This window comes from Eurosta solidaginis, chromosome 1 (assembly GCF_040869045.1).
Source record: "Eurosta solidaginis isolate ZX-2024a chromosome 1, ASM4086904v1, whole genome shotgun sequence".
Taxonomy (NCBI): domain Eukaryota; kingdom Metazoa; phylum Arthropoda; class Insecta; order Diptera; family Tephritidae; genus Eurosta; species Eurosta solidaginis.
In genome coordinates, this window is record NC_090319.1 from 350,798,922 (window position 1) to 350,826,906 (window position 27,985).

General features: G+C 35.3%; 1 protein-coding gene across 1 annotated transcript; it reads left to right on the forward strand.

The window, feature by feature from the left end:
* Positions 1-3,985: 3,985 nt before the first annotated feature.
* Positions 3,986-27,638, forward strand: lmd (lame duck). The gene is made up of 6 exons (XM_067774061.1): positions 3,986-6,618; positions 10,561-10,722; positions 25,523-25,798; positions 25,940-25,985; positions 26,143-26,199; positions 26,292-27,638. The coding sequence occupies exons 1-6, from the start codon at positions 4,213-4,215 to the stop codon at positions 27,446-27,448; spliced, it is 4,104 nt and encodes a 1,367-aa protein (XP_067630162.1). The 5' UTR covers positions 3,986-4,212; the 3' UTR covers positions 27,449-27,638.
* Positions 27,639-27,985: the final 347 nt, after the last annotated feature.

Consider the following 27,985-nt stretch of genomic DNA (forward strand, 5'->3'; position numbering starts at 1 on the left):
TAAGCAAAGTTCAGAGGACCCTTAATATCGAAATTTGGTTATGCAATCAACAGACGAGGCTAGAATCTTACTTACTTACGGTGACAGCAGTTCAATTAGCTTCTTTAGGTTCCATGTCTCTACTCTTTGCTTTACCTTCAATTTCTGTACACATGTAAGCCTACCTGATCGTGATTACTTGAAACTGCTTATACCCAACCATCATAGGTGAATTGTGATTCTTGAGGTGTTATGGTATGACGCCATTCACCAACTACATTGATTAACACAATGTCGATTGGATCAGCTGTTTTATATTAATTTGGACATTTCAAGTTGTCAGGGCTTTAAAGCGCTCAAAATATAGTGAAAACAACAACGCGCGCAATCTGATTCGTTCAGCGAACAAACGAATGGCAATTCATTTACGACTTACGCAATCACACTTCTTGATACTACCAAACTGAATATTCACTGGTTCGCAGCAATATTGTGCGTAGTGTAAAAATTTTTAAAACTTAACTTATAAATATTTCAGAAATGGATGGGCTTATTTTATATTTTATTTAACTATCGAGTTTAAAATATGCAGATTAAAGCTTACTGACCATATTTTAAGAAACTCTCACTTTATTATTAAAACTAATTTAGGGCGAGATTATATATGACGCCGTGATACTTTGCGTCGCAGTAATATACATTCACAGTCACCACTATATAACATCAAAAATTTCTTAAAGATATTCAGGTTTACTTTCACATTACTGAAGTGAATAAAATTATAGGAATTTTGGTTCACACACAAGAAAAAATTACTCGTTAAGTTATACATAATTTGTCCATTAGCTTACCGTTTCATCTCTTTTTTCTTAACAAATAGTCACATAACCGTAAATATGCCTGGCAAGAAGTATGGATAAGGTCCGCAATATGTTTTGAGAGCTTCGAGCTGCGAAAGCGTTTACACACAATTTATTTAGAATATATCTAGGGGGTTTGCTCAACGACCAAACTGAAAACCCCTATTAAAGATCAGGACCTATTTGTAAAATTACTTTGTCCTTTCGAAGAATACTAGAAGCTTTCTACTTGAAGTTCTAGATCTGAAAGCTGTGTCTCATTTAATAACTGGAGTCATAGCCTGGCGATTGCCGGGCACGAGCATAGAACACGCACGATCGTTTTACCCTACATATCACATTTTCTACATCTGATATTACTGATGAGATAAATTTAAAAGCATGTGACGCCAGAAGGCATTTTCACTTTTCTTTATTGATGAGATCTTCAACACTTTGCAGCTCCGCGCTTGGTTCCATGCCTTTCCCCCTTGATCGATGTAGCCCATCCATCTATACCCGTATGTCTGAAGACGCAATATAGATGTCTGTTCCTCACTAATCCGATTCTTTCAAGGGATTACTTACACTCCAACATACTTTAAAATGTTATGCTAAGCGAAATTTTTGCCTTAATTAAATTACACGGCTGCAGTCGAAGGTTTCTTCTTTCCGTCTTTCTACCGCTTTGGGGATTTCATTAGCAACGCTTTCGTTTCCTACTGGCATATCAGACACAATTTCTTTGACATTTGAAATTAAAATAACAGCAATTGAGCAGAAAAGGGCAGCATATAAAAAAGGAAAATCGAAGAGCAGCAACATCTAAAAAAAAAAGGGTTGACGAATCGAATGTACTATTTTAAAAACTAAAAAACAATAAAATTTTAGAAATAACAAAAAACTAAGCAATTACGTAGAACAGAACAAGGTACATATATAATGAACAGGAGCAACAACAGCTATAATAATAAAAATAGTTTGGAGCGATATACCAACGATGCGATTTAGGCCAACCTTCTCTTCGCATTTGTGATGTGCTGCTTTTCAAGTTTTGTCCTATAAATTGGCGGACGCATACGAACAGCGATGACATCGAACGGCATCAACGAAGACCTAGAAAAATTTGCTAGAATGTGAGTTTTTATTGCTTTAAATGTATGAAAACATTTATTTGAAGCAATTTTTAATTTTATAATTTAATTAATGATTTGGGAAAAATTTAAACAACGTGACATCAGGACGGACAAGGCGACAGCTGTTTCAATTATACCTTGTAAATCTCTTCAAAGCTTTTTCTCCAGGGAGTGGGATTTGCTAGAAAATTTTAATCTTAATTGTTCCGTCCCTTGAACCTGAGACCTAAGGGATTATAGGCTAGCACACTACATACTACATCACGGCGGCCACCAATTACAACAATAAGCATTAAAATAGTGCACATGTTTACGACTAAGTGAAGTGCATGTGTGATCATCATCTGCATATATGCAGTTAGCGTGAATAGGCGCTATATGAGGTACGTGTAACAACAACAAATATAGATGCATCTGCAATGGATGATGAAGGAGCGAACGATCGTGCAGAGCAAATCCTCAGGATGTGTTTATGTATATAAATATAAATATGTAAATATATATGTATACAAGTTAATGAGAAGTGTCACACATGTGCATTATTGTTATTGTTTTAGTTGAGTGCAACATCGAAAACATTAACACTGCTGCTGCTGCTGCTGGTTTATTTTCATGCATTTAAAACGTTGCAACTGAAGTCACACCAATTTATTAAAGAACGGTACGTGAACGGTGGCGGGTGTTTTGACGGTGATGGAAAATTGTGAGAAACAAAAATGTATATACTTAATTCCGAAAAAATATAAAACTTAAAGCTTGTTTATTTGTTATAAACGAAATAAAAATTAATTTATTCGGACACCGGATATGAGAATCAGACAAAAACTAACGCCGTCACAATAGATATTGCGTAGTCATTGGGATTTCCCGCGCGGATTTGGCAATTTTTTTGGCAGCATTGCCAAAATTTGACAACAACAAAACTAAAGACCAAAAACAACACAACATACAAGTGCTTGCTGCAAGAGGTGACAATTTAACACGCCAAAGTGGTTTTTATTATTCAACAAAAGACACGCGACATAGGCGCGCGCCCAAATCGAGAGCGAATCGTTTAGAAAAAAAAAAAAATCATATCGAAATAAAAAGTTTTGCGTCGATGAACGCTATTTTTCAAAGAGCGTAGATATTGACTGCAGGCGAGTGATATAAAAGATTTCGTTGATCTGAATGAAATCGATGTTGAAGGACTTTGTGAACTATGGAAATGTAAAAAATTAATAAAAATGTTTAAAGGATTATTGAAAATATTTACAGTTGCAATGAAAAAGCTGTTTTAAGTACAATATATTGAAACCTTTAAAATTATTAATTGCTTAATTTTTGAATGAACAGCAAAAAAAAAGTTATATAAATATTAAAAAATTTAGTTTAAATACAAGACAAGGAAGATTGGAAAAAATTAAAAACTTACAAAAAAAGTTAACACTGTTTTAAATATTGAAAAATATTTTAGTAAACAACTTTAACATTTCTCAAACGTTAAGCAAGAAAAACTTGAATGAAAAAAAATTCAAAAGTTATTAAAAAATATTTTCCAAAAATTGTTTTCAATGTTCAAACTGTGAATGTCGCGGACTAAGTAAAAGTTCAAAAATTATTTTTAAAAATAAAAAATATTATTTAATTAAAAATTATTTCAACGCTTTAACTAACTGAGAAAAAAAGTAAAAACAAAATAAGTTATTAGAAAAGTTAATACATATAACAAATATCTACGTATTCAAGCTATAAAAACCATAAAATAAGGAAAAGTTTAAAAATTATTTTGAAAAATAAGAAATTATTTAAGAATTAACTCAAAGCTTTCACCGAAATACATTTGAACTGAAAAAAAAAAAAACAAAAATTAAAAAATATATAAGAAATTATTAGAAAATATAATAAATTTAACAAAATATTGAAACCGTCAAAATTGCAAATTAAGAATAACTTAAAAAAATTACTTTCAAAATAAAAAGATGGTTAAATAAACATTTATTATAAAGCTTAAATCAAAAAACCTTAAAAAAATTAATAAAGTAAGAAAATATTGAACAGAAGTAACAAACTTAACAAATGTTCAAATTGTGAAAATCAATAATTTATAAGCAAAAAAATTTTTTTTCAAATAGAAAATACTAAATAAAAAATTTTATCAAAGCTTTAATAAACAACTAAAAACTGATTAAAACTAAATAATCAATAAAAAATTTAAAAACAAAAAATTAAAAATGTTAATGGAAATTAAAAATTAAACAACAAACAACAGCACACGAATGTATGACTCTACCATGTCTGCCACACTTAAACTGAGTCCACCAAATCTAAACATGTCACTTATGCACAACACAAAGGCTGCATATGCCATTAATGCACCTGCCAAAAACAGCAACAGCAACAGCAGCAACGGAAAAGCTACCAGTAATCATTGCAATATGTTGCCACAAATTAAATTGCCACCACCGTCACCACTCTATTCACCACTTTATCCAGCTATGGATGCCATTGCATCTACGCCTAATAATTATGCTAATAGCAACAACAACAACGAACATGCAAATCATGGCTGTGCGCTGCACATCTCCACATCACCACCGCTCAGCGCACACAAAATCAATGTCAAAGATGAAAAATTTACATACCAACAGCAACAGCAGCAGCAGCAGCATTCCCTACAACAACACCCACCTGAATTTCTTGCACTCAACTGCAATTTAAAGGAAGCTTACAATAGCAACAATTATACAGACTTTACAAGCGCTGAGTTAAGCTTTCCGGATTTTTCGCTCAGTTACATGGCTGAGACGCCCACATCGGTTTATGGTAATTGCAATAGCAGCAACAACAATACAATGGATTCCACATGTGATATACAAAGTAGCAACACCCCAACTGTTGTGAACTTTTGCTGTAGTGACAGTGATGTGGTTATGTTAGAAAAGCACCAGCAGCTACAACAACAACAAACACAAGGCAATCAAATAAAGCTACAAGCTTGCAATAACACCAATAACGCCCAGGATGTGTTTCGTTTTGAGCCGGAGGATATAGCGCGTCTATCATCCGGCGATTGTGAGACTGCGTATAGCAACTTTGTGACCTCAACTACGTCTAAAACGACGACAACAGCAGGTGAAGTAATGTCACAAGGTGCCGCACCAGGCGTGGCGGATAATTTACAGGTTGAAAGTTTTACATCACAAACGCCCTACAGTCCATATGGCACTTATATAAATTGCAATGCCAACTCAAAAACCATAGCCGGCGATATCGAAGTTGAAAAAAATTACCTACAATCATCACAACAACAAATAACTACCACAAGCTGCTGCAGCAATAGCAGTAGCAACAGTAGTTGTGAAATGGGTGGTGATGGTAGCCAATCGTTGACTGCAGGCGCCATCTCAGCTGAATGCTTGAATTTAAATAATGAATACTACAACTATAATGAAATTAATTGTCAATCGAAAAATCAATCGCCATGTTCATCACCACCGCTCGATCCCTGGATGACGCTGAATTTAACGGAGACTACGAAGAACACAACGGTAACAGAGTTATCCAACCACACTTCGAGTACACAACTCAGACATTCGCCCAAACTCAGCAACACTTGCTATTACAATTCTCAATCATATGAAATGGACTATCGTCAACAAAATGCGCAGGAGATTAAACAGGAGTCCGGCAGTAAATTGCCATCGATGATGTCCACATTTGGTACACCAAAATACGAATCTATCTACAATTACGATTACACTTTTGCCAATGAGGAAGTGATAAATCAGCGACAACATCAACATGTATACCAACATACACAGCAACAGCAATACCAACAGCAGCAGCAACATGATAGATGGTCCAATTTTAGTGTCACACCACCACCACCAAATTCAACAACCGCAGTCACCCATAATTTCGATCATTTGCCGGACAACTATGAAAATTGCAATTTATTGCTTGCAGAGAAACCAAATCGTGAACACAAAGTAATTTGGACTATTGATGAGCTTGACGAAATTCACGAGGAGCTCATCGATGATCTGTGCTGCGCTAGTGCCAAGCAATCCAATCAAAAGAATGGCGACGACGAAGATGGTGATATAGCTGGATATTTAGAAGAGGGAATCTCACTTGATTTTGCCTTACAGGTAGCAAGTAATGAATGCGTATTCCAGTATGATGATGATGATGATGATGAAAATGAAGATGATAACGATTCTGTATTCCACGCCAGTGATTTAAGCTATTCCACTAAGCACAACAGCAATAAAGCTGGTGTAAAACAAACAACAGCTAACCGTTGTCGTCGTCCTAATGCTAAAGATAGAGCACTAGCCGCTGATAAATCATCCTGCACAAACACAACGGTGGCATTGTGTAATGGTGTCATGCAACAACAGCAACAACTAAGTACAAAATCTGTTGATGACCAAGTAGAGCCTATGGATGCGTTGGTCGATGAAGCGCAAATTTGTCGCTGGACTGATTGCAATGAGGAATTTCCGAATCAATCTGAATTTGTGGCGCATATTGAAAGGCGTCATGTTGATGTGAAAAAAGGCGATGACTTCTCTTGCTTTTGGGTGGATTGTCCGCGCCGTTATAAGCCTTTCAATGCTCGTTACAAGCTTTTGATACACATGCGTGTACATAGCGGTGAGAAGCCCAACAAATGTCCGGTAAGTTTAGGTTATGTATGTGTGTTTTTGTACCAGAGCAAAACACATACGAATAACTAAAATAAGATTGGCGCGTTTACGTACTTTAAAGTTTGTTTTTACGTATCGAGCTATATTTATGTTAAAGATAAAAAACTTTAGTCTAGGATTGAAGAGATACCGAGCTAACCGTTTCGATGCTTAATAATATGCAGGTTTATTAATAACAGTTTAATTTTGCTGCTAATTTTAAAATTTCGGGGGCTCTCAGAGTTGGTGCAATAAAATGTGAAAAAAAGCCCTCTGAAACTCTTGTAGAGCTAAGGCGAACAATTACTTAGAGTGCACCTAGATTGGAAAGTTCGCAGTAAAGAGGATATTAAACGTCTGTGAATTGTGCTATGCTTTTTTATACTCAGTTGAGCAGAGCTTACAGAGTATATTAAGTTTGATTGGATAACGGTTGGTTGTACATATATAAAGGAATCGAGATAGATATAGACTTCCATATATCAAAATAATCAGGATCGAAAAAAAATTTGATTGAGCCATGTCCGTCCGTCCGTCCGTCCGTCCGTCCGTCCGTTAACACGATAACTTGAGTAAATTTTGAGGTATCTTGATGAAATTTGGTATGCAGGTTCCTGAGTACACATCTCAGATCGCTATTTAAAATGAACGATATCGGACTATAACCACGCCGACTTTTTCGATATCGAAAATTTCGAAAAACCGAAAAAGTGCGATAATTCATTACAAAAGACAGCTAAAGCGACGAAACTTGGTAGATGAGTTGAACTTATGACGCAGAATAGAAAATTAGTAAAATTTTGGACAATGGGCGTGGCACCGCCCACTTTTAAAAGAAGGTAATTTAAAAATTTTGCAAGCTGTAATTTGGCAGTCGTTGAAGATATCTTGATGAAATTTGGCAGGAACGTTATTTCTATTACTATATGTACGCCGCATAAAAATTAGCAAAATCGGAGAAGGACCACGCCCACTTTTAAAAAAAAATTTTTAAAGTAAAATTTTAACAAAAAATTTAATATCTTTACAGTATATAAGTAAATTATGTCAACATTCAACTCCAGTAATGATATGGTGCAACAAAATACAAAAATAAAAGAAAATTTCAAAATGGGCGTGGCTCCGCCCTTTTTCATTTAATTTGTCCAGGATACTTTTAACGCCATAAGTCGAAAAAAAATTAACCAATCCTTTTGAAATTTGGTAGGGGCATAGATTTTATGACATTAACTGTTTTCTGTGAAAATGGGCGAAATCGGTTGATGCCACGCCCAGTTTTTATACACAGGCGTCCGTCTGTCCTTCCGCATGGCCGTTAACACGATAACTTGGGCAAAAATCGACATATCTTTAATGAACTTAGTTCACGTGCTTACTTGAACTCACTTTATCTTGGTATGAAAAATGAACGAAATCCGACTATGACCACGCCCACTTTTTCGATATCGAAAATTATGAAAAATGAAAAATTGCCATAATTCTATACCAAATACGAAAAAAGGGATGAAACATGGTAAGCTAATTGGATTGTTTTATTGACGCGAAATATAACTTTAGAAAAAACTTTATAAAATGGTTGTGACACCTACATATAGTAGAAGAAAATGAAAAAGTTCTACAGGGCGAAATAAAAAACCCTTAAAATCTTGGCAGGTATTACATATATAAATAAATTAGCTGTATCCAACAGATGATGTTCTGGGTCACCCTGGTCAACATTTTGGTCGATATCTGGAAAACGCCTTCACACCATTCCCTTTTAAAACTTTCATTAATACCTTTAATTTGATACCCATATCGTACAAACTCATTCTAGAGTCACCCCTGGTCCACCTTTATGGCGATATCTCGAAAAGGCGTCCACCTATAGAACTAAGCCCCACGCCCTTTTAAAATACTCATTAACACCTTTCATTTGATACCCATATCGTAAAAACATATTCTAAAGTCACCCCTGGTCCACCTTTATGGCGATATCTCGAAATGGCGTCCACCTATGGAACTAAGGATTACTCCCTTTTAAAATACTCATTAACACCTTTTTTTTGAAACCCATATCGTACAAACGCATTCTAGAGTCAACCCTGATCCACCTTTATGGCTATATCCCTAAATGGCATCCACCTATAGAACTATGGCCCACTCCCTCATAAAATACTCTTTAACGCCTTTTATTTGATACACATTCCAGGGTTTCCCTCGGTTCATTTTCCTAAATGGTTATTTTCCCTTATGTTGTCACCATAGCTCTCAACTGAGTATGTAATGTTCGGTTACACCCGAACTTAACCTTCCTTACTTGTTCGTTTTGTTTTTGTTTTTTGTCATCACGCCACACTTCCATGGAATAGATATTGCATTCTCTTGCCAGGAAGTTACATAAAAGTTGATCGAAATACTCCAAATATCTTTTAAATTGTCTAATAACCTTGACCGTTGAGCGACCTAACTGAATGTAATATGTGTGAGGTTGCAAGTTTGTCGCGCAATTGGAAATTTCTTAAAATTTAACGCTAGACTCGCCGGTTTGGTGTGAAATGTCTTCTTTCCACTTACTTAATGCATCCAATCGGGCTCTCAACAACGAATGAGGTAATAAATTTATAGCTGAATTGGAAGACTCAGAAAAATGTATCAAAACGATTACATTTGATAATTACGGTTATTCTAAATGCCTAAATCAATGCAACACACAGCGAAGCTTCTGTCAAACTGTCCACGACCCACAACTACTTCTAGCTTACCTTAAAATTATTTAAAATCCAAGTCTTCAAATATCGTACGAATCGTTTAATTATCTGGACCGGTGTGCCCTCTAGCGGCAAATTGTTCTGCCAGTAGAACGAAGATTTAGGTCTCTAGATATCGGCCATGAATTAAAACTCAATTTTTTTAAATTCTGACGAGTTATTTATGTATCACGTTCTCGGCGACATCTGGCGATCTTTTTCCCTCGCGTTCCATTATCATCAGATTATGAATTATATTTCAAATTTCAGGACCCTGGATTTGCGGAAATTTACTAAGTAATTGATTTCACGTTTCCCCAATTTTGTACTGAAATTTGGTTGACGTGCACTAGTGTCATTTTGAAAGAGAACTAATGTCAATGGCATTAATTCCAAATCCAGAAGAGAACTAACGTCAGAATCATGATGAAATCAGCGTCATTGGCATTAGTTCTCTTTTCAAAAGCGAAATAATGCCAAAAAAGCTTTATCTCCGATTTGACATTAATTCGTTTTGCAAAAGCGAATTAATGTCAAAACTTCTTATAACACCACCACCGCTCTTTAGAATAAAAGTCGCACAAATTTCTTATCCACATATTTGTTGTCTAGTGCAATAAAATAAAAATTTTTTTTTTACATTAATTAGTAAAATAAAAAAAGCGCCCCAAGCGAAAATTTGGAATAAAAAATCGCGCTATTTTCACGTTTTTGCCTGTGGAGCTTTTCAGAACTTATAAAGATTAAAGCGAATAAAAAATTTTTTTATTTGACTAGCTCAATGCCAGATTTGGACTAACAACCGCAACCCAACTCATAGCTTTATTACTCCTTTTTGCGTGGACGGCGTTAAATAGTTCCAAAGCGTACTTAAGTCAATTGACATTAGTTCTCTTTCGTATTTGGAATTATTGTCATTGACATTTCAAAAGCGCATTAATGTCAATTGACGTTAGTTCCATTGGCACTATTGCACTTCACCGAAATTTGAGAAAAACGTTGAAAGCGACTTAATGTAAAGGAAGTAAACAAAATTTTCAAGTTTTGATAAGAGCTTTTAAAAGTTGCAACGTTTTAACATACAAATTTACGTTGATTTCTCCTTGGCTTTTAGCTGATTTCCATTTTTCCTTTAGCAATTTATAAAACAAACATACATATGAAAATTTGGTATCATTAAATGTGTTGCATTCTTCCTTTCCAGTTTCCCAGCTGCAATAAAGCTTTTTCGCGTTTGGAAAATTTGAAAATTCATCAACGTTCGCACACTGGTGAACGCCCATATGGATGTCAGTATATTGGTTGTATCAAAGCATTCAGCAATAGTTCGGATCGAGCCAAGCATCAGCGAACGCATTATGATACGGTGAGTGGACACATAAATTCTTTCCCGGATTGAAAATAATAGGACTTTTAAAAAACATGAGCTGACCAAGTAACCATTCTTAAGCACTCCACATATTTAACTATTTTAGTAGTATCACTCCCTGAATTATCTCGTTCTTTGCGTTTTTCGAGAATTAGGAATAGGTTACGACTATTCCTTTTATACAATTTTCAATAAAAATCTGTAGAACTCTTATTTCTTTATTTGTTATAGATATATAAGCTTTTCAGTATTTCAACAATTTGAGCTCAGAATGAAAGACGCAGACTCAAACGTTGTAATCATTTAACAGTCCCTGATAAAATGTCCTTGCTTTGTAATTTTATATTTGTAAAATTTTACCAGAGTGTTTCCAGACTTAGTATAAAAAGGGTTTAATTGCTTATTGTATCGAAATGGGGTACATATAGGAAGGTTGCCACCATCATTAATTAATTAGTTAGTTTGTAATATGGCTACCAGAGGGACACTTTACAGCGAGCTTTCCCCTCTTCTTTGGATGCTGGCAGCTAATGAAATTCTAAAAATATTTAGAGTGAAAGGAACGCTGACGACCTAGTGAATCTGATCACAGAAAAATTCCTGTCAAAGACTAACGACCTACTGTTTATGGCACTTTGTGACATTTCAAAATTAAGATGGAAAGAAGTGAGATCAAAGAAAACTCTGGCAGCATATTACACACGCAAAAGAGCTTTGAGGGGGAACTAGGGACTGTCAGTGCATATCATAATTGGCATGTACATACAACACAGTCATTCGACTGATACTAACGTATGGAGCTCTTGTCTGGTGGAAGGCGCTAGACATGAAGAGCAATCAACATAGAGCTAGGGAAGTGCAAAGACTAGCGTGCCTGGGTATGACAGGCGCAGTGAGAAGCGCAACTCAGAAGGGTTAAACGTAATTCTTCACCTGATATCTCCTCAAGTGTTCGGCAAGATATTGGCACAAAAGGGGCTCTAACTACCACTAAGAGAAGCTAACATGTAGAAATCAACCGTATACGGGCACGCGAATAAATGAAATCACAACTGACATAACATACGACACCGACCACGTTACGGTTGTTTTCGACTTCCAGGTGCAGAATATAAGCTATCCTTCAGGGGAGAAATGGAAAGAAAGTCTAAGCAGTGGTAGGGGAATTACAATCAGCACGATTTCAAATACATTTGCCCTTTTCTCAAATTCCTTTGCATATTTCATTTGCATATTCTCAGATTTATTTGTCCGTTTCTCAAAAACAGTTGGAAAAGTAGTAATGTAGGAATTATTATTCGTTAAGTTTTATAATAATAAAGCTTAAGCTTTAATAAATTTTTTAGTATAATAAATATGAACGTGACGCTATGAGTTATGTTTAGTTTCTAAATCCAATTGTTCACGAAGTAGTTGATATTGTTTAGAAAACCTCTGAGCCTGAGGCAGGTTCACCATTTTATTAGAGCAAACCCAATTTTTTTGAGTATATGCGAAATTATGCAGAACCATTTCCAAATACCTACATAAATCATAATTCTGCTTTCGTTGAGTTGCTTTTCTCGCTGTCAAAGTACGCAACAAATTAGGTTAAGTTCAGCTAACCACACAAAGCTATAGTACAACAAGAATTGACCTATCAACAACATATGCGAAATTCATCAGCAAGTCTGGCAGGAAAACATTTAACAAACATACCCCGTAGGAATGGGATCTTACTGCAGGTTGTTAACTAATATCATCGCTATAGATGAAGAAAAAAGCTTAAAAATTTGAGCCTACGAGCCTTGAACGACATTGTATAAAATAGATCGGGTCCTTAAGTCTCACCACTACAAACGGTAATACCAAGCTCAAAAATATCATATATAAATTTTGTTCCCGTCATAGTAAGGATTGATTTTTGGAGACTCAGAAATTCGAAATTAAATTTTTTTGTTTTTGATACCCGAATTTGGTCCTGCTCGTAACCGGTTTAGGGATGTCGCATAGTGATAAAAGTACAATTTTTAATCAAATATATCAATTTATAATCTGAACTGGAATTCCTGTGCAACACGCTTTAACCGAACATTTTACTTATAAAGAACACGCCAGTATGCATGCATGACAACAACAAATGACTTATTATCAGTTTATATGTAAGTATTTTGTAGTTAGCGTGTAGGGAGCTGTTTTTCTGTATAATCGTTTAAAGTAAAATTTAAGTTAAATTGTTAGCAGTGGATTATATTTTTCTGTAGGGTACATAAACACACATACTTACATTAATATACATAAGTATGAGTAGAATCTAGCGAAATATGTATAAAACAGAAACAGAAACAAGAACAATAACAGCCAAAACGAAGGTCATCAAAAAGCCACAACAAAGGAGAGCAATAAGTGTAAAGGTTCCCATGTCAATTGCAGTGTTGAGTTGTTGCAAGGGTTGTGTATACAAGTGTGGACCGGGTTTAACCCTTTCGGGACACATACATCCCAGAAAAAGTTTTCTTATAACTAAAATCTTAATTTTCCATTTAAACTCATAAAAAACTGTCCCGCTTGGTATATTGAAGTTCAGGTAACGGTTCTATGTGTCACATTAGGTTTATTTGTTGGTATAAATTGGTCCCGTTTAGAGCTTGCCGACATTCTTTAACTTTGAGTAATTAAAAAAAAAAAATTATTATAAACCTCTTCCTGTCCCAACGGGACCTATACATCCCGCTGCTTAAAACACCGAATGGGACACATACGTCCCACCCCCTAGACCTCCCTGGATGCAGTAGAGACTCCACTTCAAAATTTTCTACTTTTAAGGCCTATACTAAAGCTAAAATAATCAATATATCAGGAATTTTCCTGCTGGTTGCTTTCAGGTTCGAAAGGGTTAAGCATAAGCTACTACGGGTTTAAGCATAAGCTACAAGATAACTGCCTAGTAGAATTTGCTTCCTATAGATGTAGATATAGTAACTGCCGCCATCGATGTAGAAAAGAGAATACTCAATTTGAGAATGTATTGAGTTACCACGCAAAAAATGAGTACGCATTGTCGGGGAAAGCACATTGTAATCAAAAACGATACCAAAATTCGGTAAAAGTCGCCAACTGTACTCCACTTTAAGCGATAGCTCGCAACCTATAATGCACCAGCTGCTCTCTTACTTTTAATTTAAAAGTTAGTACAACGATATGATCCAACAAAACTGTGTTCCTAGATCCATACTCTAGTAGGCCGTTGAACTTCTGTTCTTTCAATCGGTCCACTAACAAAATTGGGAATCATATTACAGAAGGTTCCATGTTATTAATGGAAAGCACATGGCGTAGTTTAAGAATGAAAAACATACCCATAATTCTAGTTGAATGCCTCAAAACCTCTAAGTGGACTTATCCTTAGATAAGAATGTCTCGGCCTACATATTGTGGGATACAACAATTAAACCACTGTTGAGGGAAGACCCCTCTTAGAAAAAACATTTTTCTAAATTTTTGATGTTGCTTTGCCCTGGACTTCGATCCAGGTCCTTCGGTGTGGTAGGCGCAGCACACTACCACCACGCTGCCTGTCTCTGATATGGGTATGTGTAATATATGTACATAATTCAATGTTTGCATGTACTTAGTTGTTGGCAGCTGATGTATTCGTAGCTTGTGACAGCAATAAAGCTGAACAACATGGCAGTGTTCAAAGTTAATTTCGGTTGTAGCAAATGTGTTGCATTGCTGCTGTTGCTTGTATAATGCTCGTATCAGTGATGTGATATGAGGCTTTAAGTAAGGTATAAAATATAACCTAGCATTACACATTTTAAGAAAACCATATCTATACATATTTTTTAATAACGAATTACCACATTTCCTGGCTATTGTTGTTGTTTGTTGTAGCAGTGCGTTGCCACTTCCAATAAGTGCGATCACTCACAAATTTTCAACAATATCTTTCATGGCATTCCGAGGTATCTTGCTCTTTCAGTAGGTTTGGACCAAAAAGATATTATTCATAAGGCAGCCGAACTCTATGTACCGGAGACAAAACTTGTAATTTCAGTATAACCCCATTTAGTTTGTTACACCTAGCTCATGACAGCTTCGCTATTTTTTAGGAAGCTATTCTAAAATAGAATTTGTATATATTTCTTTTCGGAAAAATGTCACGAGGGGCCCTCTTAAACAAAATCTTTATACAAAGAACGTGGAGGACTATAGAGAATAGAAAAGCGAATTTTACGCCTTGGAGGATGCAACAATTTTATGTATGTGTTTTATTTGGTGCAATTCAACTAGCTAAACATTGTCATCTTGGGGAACCATATTGGTGGTGGAAGGAAATCAGCTAAATGGTACTTTTTTTTAGCTGTTTTAACATTTCTACTTCTGGTGCAGTACGTTGTTGACACCAAACAATAGCAATATAAATAAAAAAATGTAAGGCGCGATAACCTCCGAAGAGATCTAAGGCCGAGCTTCTCTTCCAATTTGCGTCGTGCTCCTTTTGATTTTCCCTACAAATTGGCCGGACGGGACCTACATGTTTTATGCCGACTCCGAACGACATCTGCAAGGCAGATGAGTTTTCACTGAGAGCTTTTCATGGCAGAAATACACCCGAAGCGCTTGCGAAACACTGCCGAGGGGCGACCCCGCTTAGAAAAATTTCTTTCTAATTGAAAAACCTTATTTCGAAAATTTTGATGTTGCTTTGCCCGGGGTGCGAACCCAGGGAATACGGTGTGATAGGCGGAGCACGCTACCATCAGACCACGGTAGCCGCACCAGAGAGTTACAAAAACAAAATACGTGAAATGTCACGGCGGAGGAGCATAGAGAATAGAAAAGGGTATTTTACGCCTGTATGTATGTTATGTTTAATTTGGTTTGCAACAACTTTGCTGGTGAATTAGTTAAGTGCAATAAGTCCCGGTTTTTCAGTACAAGTGCAATTAAAGTTGATTTTTTTTTGCAAGCGAGCTTTTTGTTTGTATGTATGTCAACTTGCCGCCACGCTGTTATATTCATTTATCTGCACATTCGTATGTAAATTTCATTCGATCGTTCACAATAGTGCCCTTATTTTGGTCGAATGTTTCTTAAGCGATTTCATCTCAAATCGGTTAGCCAACTGAACTAGCTTACTTTGTGTTGCTGCTTTGTATGCAGTCCCTAATCAACTACCTTTTTATTTCCACTAGCTTGCAAAAAAAAAAAAAACGGTTTAATTTGTCAGTTAAACTACGTTTTTACTTTGCATGCCGATTTTCAGTTATATTTAGCTGAAGTTTAAACTGACCTTAAGCGGCCGATTTTGCAGAGTTAAACTGTTGTGACCGATCAGCTGTTTGCGTTCTTGTTTGTTCTGAATCCATTCGAAAACAAGTAAGAAAGTCTTAATTCGTGTTAAACCGAACATTAAATACCCAGCTGTGCACTTGAAACGCTGTTGTTGTTTGCTTTGTGTAGTTAATAGTGTTATAAGGATGCTTAATAATATATATATGGTTCTATTCTGGAATCATTTTCGTTCAAAGAAGCAAAACGGTTAGAGAGGCTACCACTAATGAACTTGAGCGGGAGTGCAGTTTAACAGTTGTGGCTATGAAAAAATATGTATGCCAAATTTCATTCGGATTAGGAAATTTTTGTTCATCTTATGGCATTAGAAGTATTTTGGAAAGAGTAAGAAGAAAGGGGCGCGTCATCACATTTTAAAAATTGTTTAAGTTTTGTTCTTAGCTCAACTATATTACCATACAGTTGTTGCAAACTTTGTTAGGGTTAGATCATAAGGAAAAGTAGCGTGATCTTTAACCGACTTTGATTATCTTCACTGAGTTTATATTATTTGTCAAGGATAGTGTCTCTGTTAAATTTCAATGTAATATCTTTAACGGTTTGATGAACTTCCAAATTTTACTCTTATAACTGTGGGTGGTGCAACGTCCTTATTCCAAGTTTTTTTAGAGTTTATGTTTTGCGTCATAACAGCAATCTACCTATCAAATTTCATTAGCTTAGCGGTATCCATTTTTGAATTATCTCATTTTTCCCACTTTCGATATTGAAAAAGTGTATTTCCCCAAGTTGTCGTGTTATATGGAGCTCTATATCTATCTCGATTTCTTTATAACTGTACAACCAACCGTTATAATACCGTGTGTACAAGTACAGCTGGGTACAATTAGGCCGACGACAGAGTAGAAACGAGAAGCGTTGCTATAATAAAAAAATAGAAAGCTTTGAAAATTATTTTTTAAGGAAAAACATAAAAGTTGTCAAAGTGCGAGAAACATTTAAAAATTGTTAAATATGTGAAAATAAAAATTCCTTATCGCCTAGCATAGCTTATAGCGAGAACACCTCCACCAGCCTTACTTATATATTTCATATGACAAAACCAAAAAAAAAACAAAATCCAAAATATGTTGTTAACAAAAATTAGTGTTGCCATACAAAGAAGCCTATCCCAAAAGCAGCCTTAACCTCTGACTGAAAATCTGATCTGTCATTTAACTGGAGTTTAAATTTGATTAGAATTAAAGAAAACCTAGCTAAATCAACTACTGAAAAACCGGACATAATAGACTTTTCTAAGAAACAAAAAGTCAATATGCATACTTTTTGTTATTGAAATTAGAGAAAGAGTGTAAAGTTTACAAACGGCGATGGTTACTAGGATATGTTTCTGAATTTTACTTTTTCATCAGCTAGCTTTTCGGGAGCTGAGCATTGAACTCGGATCTCCAATATTCATATCAGTGCAAAGGCAAATGCCTTTAGCTACTGAGCCATATGAATGTCCCGTTGCTCGCTGTACAATTGGTCTCTAAGAATTGCTTTTTTTTTCTATTCCTTTTAGTCACCATGTAGGCACATACACTCTGTATGTAGACTTTTTTTTACACATTCTTTTCAAGCTCTTTGCGTAAGGATTCGTCCGAGAGCGCCCTTAGTGAAGTATTCCGTTAAAGAACTTTCTAGAACATATTTATCTATGAAATATCATTTTATTCGTATCTTCCCAAAATACAGATAAAAGGATGCTGCCATGAAAGAGCTAAAGGGCTAAAATTTCCCATAAAAATATTCCTTGTACAATTTAACCACAGTCCAAAATGTATTTTGACGCTGTTTTTATTTATTTTAAAACTTGCCTAGGCAAGATATTGCAAATTTAAAATTACCAGTTCAAAAACAAATACAAACTGTTTACCAGGGCTACCTACAACGATTCAGGTCTCTCCTCTAGAGTAGAAATTATGCCATTTCCTTATAATTGGCTGCAGCGTACCTTTTTAGCAGCCATTGTGTTGAAAAAGGTATAACCGAAAATTCCATCACTGTTTCTTCATATATATACAAATGTCTGTATGTTACCGCTGTTGCGAACATAGTGTTTTCTTGGTTATTTAGAAATTTGGCTGTTTATTTGATTTATCGCTACAAAATGTAACTTTGCTATTCAATGAACACACATGCTTCGGTATGTTGCTAACTTATTGTCTGAGTGTATTGAACGTACAACGCACGATGGGGTATCTCATAAATTTAGCTGGCCAAAAGTCGATTTTTCAAAATATTCCAATTTTTTTTAAATATACTCCCTGGCGTTCCTAGATGTCCACTGAAGAGTATACGTACCCCATAACCCATCTGCAACGTCAACAGAGCTAGCCGCGCACATCTAAAGTTGTATAAACATTTTGTGCAGTTCGATGTATTTTTGGGTTAAAAAGCAATATACACTTCTAACCTGAATACTTGTTCACTTGTTTAGCCTTAATCAAATCTAGTTACATTTTATTTTAGGACAGGTAAATGTGTTTTTAATTCATATGATAGATTTTTTATACCGCATGTTTTAACTGAGTTATTCTACTTGTAACTACTACTCCTTTTCATATTCCCCAATAATTGTGTTTTGTGTTCTATCAACCGTATAATAAAATTTGTAATAAATGGCTACATTTACTCGTCTTCAGTTGTATACAATGATGCAGCAAAATAATGACAAAACTTTTGACGAAAAGTTAGAATTTGTGCATAATTACTTATTGTTACTGAACTATAATAGATCTGAACAGGAAGAAATTTTACATCAGATTTCCTTCCTAAAGTCAGAATTTAAGCGAAGATGGAAAGCGGCACAAAGAAAAAGTAAAAATTTTCTCAAGAACAATCAAGATTGGCTTCAAGAGTCATTCAAGTTGAATAGGTAGATTTTAAAAGACGTGAAGGTCGACCTTCCTTGAGTTTTGACCAGTATAGCGAAAGAAGTAAGTAAAGAAAAACTGAAACGGGTACTGATCTTTTAACGTACGTTGCAAAGATGAAGCTCTACGTAGAAGGCAAAAGAGCAGAAGCGAAGGTATTGGAAGATTTGACGAATTCTGCCAATATCCCAAATGAGTGTAGAAGTGGAAACTCAAAAATAAACGAGAATTATGTAAAACAATTATCCCCTTTTTAGGGTCTTTGAATGATTGTTGAAGGTGGTTTCACTAGAAGACAGTATGAAGTTGTTAGAAGTACGAACATAACTTTCTATCCGTGCTACAGTGTGATACAAAAAGAAAAAAAAAACAATATGCCTATCCAGACGAGTCGTCTTATCTGGTAACTGAAACACGTTCAGAAATAAAATTGCAACCTTTAATGGATTTAACCGCAAAACGTCTCCTACTTTATTTAAATGACGTTACTCAAAATGGGGCTGTGATGGATCGCAACAAAAGCAGTACAAACAGAAATTTGTCAACGATGAAGACTACGATGCTAACATATTTCAGAGCGCGTTTGTGCCACTCAAACTAATTTCCGATTATAACCAAAAAGTAGTTTGGCAAAATCCAACACCCTCGTAACCCCGATATTGTCGCCGAATTAGAATAAATTTCGTTAAGGAAAATACATCATAAAATCGGAAATTTCTCATATAGAGAATTCAATAGCGTCATTAGAGGAAACAAATATTAAGTTAGATAATAAAGATGTTTCGGTTAAACATACTATGTTTCTAACTATGGCCGATTCAAATCGATTAAGCCGTTTCCGAGGTGGTAGTGGATATACAAAGAAATATAAAAACGAAGGTGAGGTGGCAACCATAAGTGGCAACCCTACTTAAAAACTTCAAAATAAATGCGGAGTAAAATACCTTTCATTTTATATTGACATATCTTATGTAATGCCAAAAAATTATCCTGAGTTCATCCGAATCCGGGGGCCCGAACTATAGAAATTCTGCGCGGAGCACCGTGAATTCATTGTCAAATATTTCCTTTCATAGCAATGAAGTGAGACAACCACTTTTTAAACATAAATAATTGCTGTTTTAGTTTTGGCCAGCTAGATTGATCAAATACCCCACCGTGCAACGGTTAAATATTGCCGTTTGGTTGGTTGGTCGCTTGTTCGCGTTTTATGCAAACAGTTATATGATGTCCGTATGAGAGCTTTTATTCGTAGTTCACTCTCCTTGACGGCGGCATATAATAACTTTGAGAGCAAATGGTGTTCTCGGGTGGGGATACATTCTGTACTATTACGTGACACTACCCCAAATCGACTATTTATTTCAGACATTCATAAAAACAAATATATGAAAGCGATGCATAACAAATGAATTTACACCTTTATGCTGACCTTAAAAATCTGATTGACTGATGCTCTGTGAATGCCGTGGCACTCAACCTAAAAAAAAATATAAATTCGTTATTTTACTATGAGATCTTTGCATATACATAACTACACTAAAGTTCAAGGTGTAATCATATACCCTAAACCTGCATTTAGCTTTTTGCGTTAAGGGGCTTGCTATGTGATCCATAACATAATGTTCCTCCCTATTCTACGCCGTCTTAAACTTTGCATAAGGTTTTTCAACAAACGTACCATACAATTTGGTGGCTCTGACTCACTATTCGTAATTAACAAGCTTATACTTATTGGCTTAGAAACACGTGCCTTCCAACCTCCCACGTATTGCAGCCCTAATCTTGTGTAGTAATTGTACATCTGCTGCTCTTCATCATGTTTATTTCGACAGCATTATTAATTAATTAAATTTAAGGTAATTCGCGAATTACTAGGTGGCGTGCGGACATCATATAAAATCCAAACTACAAACTTTAATTGTATCATTGGCCAGAACGATAGTAAAAACAAACAAGGACAACTGAAATAGTAGTTTGTAATTAGCAATGTTTATGTACATATGTGTATGCGTTTTTACTCTCAAAGCCAGTGTTCATAAAGGCCAGGAAGTTTGGTTATAACAGCATTGCACAACAAAAGCATATTCTAGCAGCCCATGGCAATTATTCAATAAACGATTATATACACACATATGTACAAATATGTATATGTAGTATAAGTACCTCTAGATACTAGAAAATACGTGGAGGCAAAGCGCTTTTTCATTCTTTGGTTAGTTTTGATATCGTGGCTCTGAATACCTTTATTACATACGACACAAACGTTCACCATTGCTGAGCATTGAAACAAATTACAGCTATGCTTAGCAACAAGATAAAAAAAATCCTTATTTTGACAACTAAATAATTGAATCAATAGCCTTAAGTTATCCCGTTTTAGATGTTTGCTAAGTAAAACCTTCATGCACTCTGAAGCTTCGATATACAAGAGGGATTTTCCAAAAAATTTTATATTGAAATGCTTAAATAATTTTGATGGTCCCCTTACTGATTAAATATTGAATAAAAACTGTTCTTAGTTCTGCAAAATTTTTGAAACATTTTTTGGTGTATATTTTTTAGTGAAAATTTTAGTATCACATAGTAGTGCCTTGGTTACATATGGAACTGCATTTCCTTTGCACTTTCATATGAAATTTAAATGAACTGAATTTATATAAGGGGGCACATGGGAGTGCTATGAATTTTTTTTTCATATTCGAAGTGTGAATTTGTATTTGTGCCAACTCTTCAGGGCAAAACAAAAAAAAAAAAAAAAATGCTATAAGGGATGGGCAGCTCAGTACATATGTAAATATATTCTGATTCCAGAAAATATTTTTCTTTTTCAGTATTTTGAAACTGAGAAACATAAATTTACTACCATTGTTTTTTATGCAGATGACTGCACAGTGTTGTGAACGGGCCTTCCATAATGTCTATCATATACCCAAAAACATTTGGCATGACCGCCGAAAAAAGTTTTATCTTCTACGCACATTCAACCGCTTTTGGATCCTAGGCACAGAGCCTCAACGAAATAATAAATCAACTCCCTGGCAGCACTTTTTGAAAAGACAAAGAATCGCTAATAGCAATTTATAAATCGATTGGTTTTTCGCTCGTGCTTATACGTTGCTGATATGATCGCCAGATCTATAAGACATGCACTGAAATTAACTGCAGGCCTACCAAAATTATCCCTTCAGATCTACCTCTATAACGAGAACATCATTCAAAATGTTGAGATAAAAATGCTCCCATATAGAAGCGGATTGAAATGCGAGACAGATAGTTTCCGTTAAACTCACAAAAATATGGGCGTCCAAATAGACTGATTAGTACGGCCCACCAGCCTTATAGGTAACGCAATCTTAATACCTCATTAAGAGATTTGGCATTCAAGAGCTCAGCTTTTTAATGTAGAGAGTAAGGGAAGTCCAATTCAGATACGATTGATATTCTTATCCTTATTCCAAGCCCATTCTCAGATCGCAATACCCAATTCTTAATCTAAGATGACGTTTGGTCTTATTGCAAGAAAAAATTTCTCCGCCTCTGCTATGGGATATGTCGTGTTTTAAAGCAGAGAAATTAAGAGCTGGACTTCGATTCCATTCTTAATCGATTTAATCGATCTTTTTTTTAGAAATGTAGAATCGATTTTTTTTTTTAATCGTTCGATTCTTTAGGCACCGAAGCTTTCATCACTATCTGCTTTACGGACGCTTGATAAATTTAGCTTTATTGTGTTGTTGGCTTCGAGAGAAGCCACTTCTGGATCGGAGTTCAACAAGAAAACTACGAAAGACTGAGAGAATATAACTATCTTCCAATTGAAATAAAACAATGCCAAAATATCAATGAATTTAAGAAACTTCTGTATAATTACTGTAAAGCACTACCTTTTAGATAATGATCTCATAGATATACAAATAATTTAGGTCTAAAATACTGTATAAAAATAAACAATAATAATAATAATATATTGAAAATGTGTTTATATATTTTTTGGTATGATCATATATGTATTGTAACGAATTTACTTGCAAATACTCGTATTTGCCCTTTTGCTAAGTTCAAATCACTAAATTGTTGAATAAATAACTCCAATATTGAATAATGGAAAAATGGCATTTATTAAAGTACTTCACCATAACACTTATACTTTGCAACTAGCTGGCTTAATAACCAAACTGATAGCTTAAATGAAACTGACTTTCAAAATAATACTGCTATTGCTCGCTAGATAGCGTCTTAATCGAAACTGCCCATAGCGCCTCTACCGCTGATGCTTTTATATTCTGTGATTTCCTCGTGGCATGTTCTAGGCGCTTCCAGAATTTTACTTAGTTATAAATTTCTCAGCTACAACTACAGATGTATAATTTCTCATTTGAGTAATACTTGCACAAATTATTGCCCTCTCTTGTGACAGCTCAGATAAGATATATGCATGTGTTTGTGCATTGCTTCTCCGCTGCTCGTATACGTACATATGTGTAGACGCAATTATTGTTTAATTTATGTAGATACATAGTGATTGAATTATTGATTTGAATTCACGTCACTGCTTAGCATCGGCCTAGAGATGGCAGCACCTCTTAGTTTTGCTAATATTCGCAACAGTATGTAATACTAGGAGTATAATTAATACAGGTTGGGTACACTAACAAACATCAGAGTGCCGATATATTGCTGTTTAAAAGTTTTTGTTTTTGTAATCAAAAATCGAATGAACCCAAATTTAAATTTTTTCTTCTCAAACTTATGCTTCTACAATCACAAAAATTGCTGTCTTTTTTGATTTCGATGTCAAGACTCATTGCGACCATATTGTATTACCAATATAGGATTATTACATATGTATATGGGTATGATACTTTGTTTTGAAATAAAAGATTCAAAAAAGGGAAAAAGTATGACATTTCGGTATATACTATATATATAATATACTAATTATCTCACTCTCATGAAAGGATCAAATGAAGGCCCATGTGTCATTCCTTGATGCTTCCAATTTTTTCAGCAGTCAACGAAACGAGAGAGAAACTGTACTGCTTTCAGGTCTGTACCGGGGCTCGTGGGAACCCTTGTGCAAAATTCACAGGAGACCTTTTTTCTAAGGTTCTAAAGGTTATACTACACAAAAGGTTTTGCTTGTAGGACATTTTTATATTATGTTGCATACATAGTTTTTTTACATGCTTTTTTACAACCAAATTGTCGTACTACTTGTGTCGCTAATCACAAGTGATCAGCGTTACAAAAAAAAAAAATAAATATTCTTATATCACTACATTTTACTAGTAAATTAATGACTAATACTCAATGTAAAATATCAGAAAGAATATAACTTCAACGCGTGTTACGAATTATGGGTCCCTTTACTTCCTACTAGGGTTTAATATAATCTGCGCGCACGGTTCTCGAGTCTCGAGTCGTTCGTATATAAGTGGAATTTCATTGTGTCCATTTACACGACTATATATTAAAGGGCTTAAAATCTTTCAATAATTAGATAATTTTTAAGACACTAGTAGTAGCTCAATCGGCACATTCGAAGCATGGATTTTCGCTCATCGACAGTTCAAAATCCAAGGCGAAGCCGAGAATTTTTAGTGGATAGTCTAAATCGACGTTTAGTATGTGTAGAATACGGTGTTTTACTCAATATCTATCCTAGACGTCCATCCCGATATCTGCTTTTGGATTAGAATTTGAATAAAATAAATAAAAATAAAAGTTTTCCCATAATTTAGTGTATAGGTACATTTTTCGGTGAAACTTTTGCGACTAGGGGGTTTGGGACCCCTCGGAGCTGGGGCCCTGGTGCACCGCACCGCTTTCACCAGTCTCGGTACGGCCCTGCCTGCTTTATCTGTCGTGAAAAATCTAGTAAATGGTTAAGTATGTACGTAAGTACATTGTTACAAAGAATAAGCAAAATTTAAATAAATTTTGTTCGTTTCGATTTAATCGAATCAATCGATTTTTTGCTAGAATCGCATCGAAAAACTCGATTTTTAAAAAACTTGAATCTAATCCAGCTCTAGAGTAAGTAGCACAATAAAAATCAAGAATGATATGCTATTTGTAGCAGAGCGAGAGGTAGAAGAAAATGTATTGCTATATGCTCCTTTAGACGTTAAATTCCGATTCCGGAGATGGTCTTTGGGGCTATTTCGGTACTATTTATGGATCATTTTAGACCTATATCGGGCTGATTCAAGGAACATGTGATGGTTCTTGGGGATTTTTTCGAGTGATTTCGTTATTAGGACTATTTCGAGGACTTTCTGTGGTCATTTGGGAATTATTTGAGGTTAAATCTGGATAACTTTGGGTGTCACTCCAGAAGGATAATAAAAAATGTTTACAAGGGCTGCCGGGATCAGTTTGGGACACTTCATAGTCGATTAGGGGCTTATTTGAGGTAATTTCGGAATGACTTTGTGAACTATATTCTCATAAACGCTCTTACCCGCAAATACAAGTATATACAGGAATGCATTGCACCCAAGAAACTTTGTAATTTTGTACTTTTAATATGTTGAAATTCCAGTAAATTTATTGTAATTAAATACCTGATTGTTGAAACTTGCATTATTTTACAGAAACCATACGCCTGTCAACTACCCGATTGCACAAAACGCTACACAGATCCCTCCAGTCTGCGAAAGCATGTCAAAAATCACGCACTCCGCAATGCCAGTGGTCACTTGGGGCGGCGAAAGTCAGCGAGCGCTGGCAACAGCATTGGCAAAAAAGTCAACAACACTGGAAATGTGGCGACAGGAAAAATACGACGCCATTCAGAATCATCATTGGTAAATACAAAACTACAAACAAGTACTGCTGCGGTGGCATTGGCAGGGCAAACATCAACAAAAGCAGCATCAACAACAAAAGCTAACACGCAAGGGCCACTAATTGGCAGCAAATTAATGAATAATACACAGAGTCAGCAACTGAAATTACAGCAACTGCAGTCACAACAACAACTGCTACAGCACCAACTGCAACCACAACAGTACACGCGACAACAACGCAGCAATAGTTGCAGTGAAATAACTATACGTTATAACAAAAACAATAATGCGACAGTGAACAACAGCAACAACAACAATAAATTCATTTATTATGACAATTACGATGAGTTAATGACAAAATCAACTGCAACGACGACAGCAACATTAAAATTATTTGAGGCAGTGTCTACTAAGCCTACTACAAATACAACGACGGCGAAAGCAACAGCAACAACTACAACAACAACAAAGGAATATCAAACGTCAACGAAAATCCCATGTATGATTATGCAAAATACTAATAATGCGTTGAGTATTAATAATATGGCCACAATATTTGTTACGAATACTAACGCTAATAACAAAAACAATACGGGCAATGCCGGCAGTAATATTAGCAAAAATAGCAGTTCGATGAACTTTAATGAGTTGTCAAATTGCATTGTAACCATCGAACACAATCAAAATGAGGCTGCAATTGATTGCAGCTTTGATGATGATGACAACAGCAAATTAAGTAACAGTGGCAACAGTATGATCATTAGCAAGCCCACAAGCGCTTTGAAAACATATGCCAGACAATTGGACCAGAAGCAACAAGAGCAACAGGAAATTGATGCGTTAAGTTTATATAGTGATGAAAATAGCAACAGCAACAACAACAACGGGAATAAGGACAATAAAGACAGCAGCCATTGTATTTATAGTGAAAACAGTAGTAGCAACAATAATACAAATATCAATCAATTAAATGAACTTGAAAAATTTTTGCTGTTAAAACCAAAAGCCACGACCATCAAGTGTAACACCGACAAACAATTAATATCAACAACAAATACAAACACTGCTGCAGCAACAGGGACATTTACACAATGCACGGATGCAGTTATATGGGGCATATCAACTAACTGCAACAAATATATACGATCTCATACAAATACCACTAATCTAACGGCTATTAGTAACATTAGCACTGATGCGATGAAACAAATCGACACTCTTAATAAAGAAGAAGCAACGCCAACAGCACATAATAGCAGTAACTTACAACATTATGTGCAATATACTTCAACCTCAACAGCGCCAGTAGTCAAGTCAGAACGACCAGAAGAGTTCATCTCATTCGAATATGTAAAACAAATGCTAACCGAAACATTCGATTATGATACCGAAATCGATAGAACCAACAACCATGATGAAAATAATAGAGCAGCAACACGCCTACCCACCATCACCCATGCCACAAATAATGTTAGCGCTGATGCCGCTGAAGCAAATGAGAAACATACCATTAACTCGAATAAACAATGCAACGCACCAATGACACCAATGGCTAATGGACTAAATAGCAGCGTAGATAATATGCCTAGTGGTGGTAATTGTGACTCTGACAACAACAAGAACGAGGTCAACAGTGTTCATATTAACAATAGCAGCAGCAACATCAGCAGCAATGCCGAATCGGATTATGCAAATAATTTCGAGATGGATTATTTGCAAAGTTTCATGTAGAGCATGTGCTGTTTGCAGTGTACAAATACACAAATTTGCATGCATAGATGCAGCAGCATCATGACCTAACTCAGTTTGTGTGGTACTACATTCAATTTAGCAGCGCAAGATTATATTAGCGGTTATTGTGGTAGTGGCCGTGACGGCAAGTAACATCAGCCATCATCATCATATATGAACAAATTTTTAATTAAATCGCATTTAAGCGGTAATATCCTCGTTTTATAATGCCTATTACAATATGCATCTGCGAAATACTAATACAGATGTGCCACTTCATACAAGGAGCTTTAAATTTTAGCATAGCAAAAATTATTATTAGTGCGCATAAGATATAGTGAATTTTTATACTAATTTATCTAGTAGTTTTCATCAAAGATATAACGATATTGTTTAAGCTTATTATATAGGAACTAATTTTAATTTGTATGAATACTAAGTGCCATATGCTTCCAAAGATCTCAGATTGTTTGAGTTTTTCTTTTGCATTTAAGTTAAATATAAGTTAACCAAAGATGTTTCCACCAATTTGGTGAA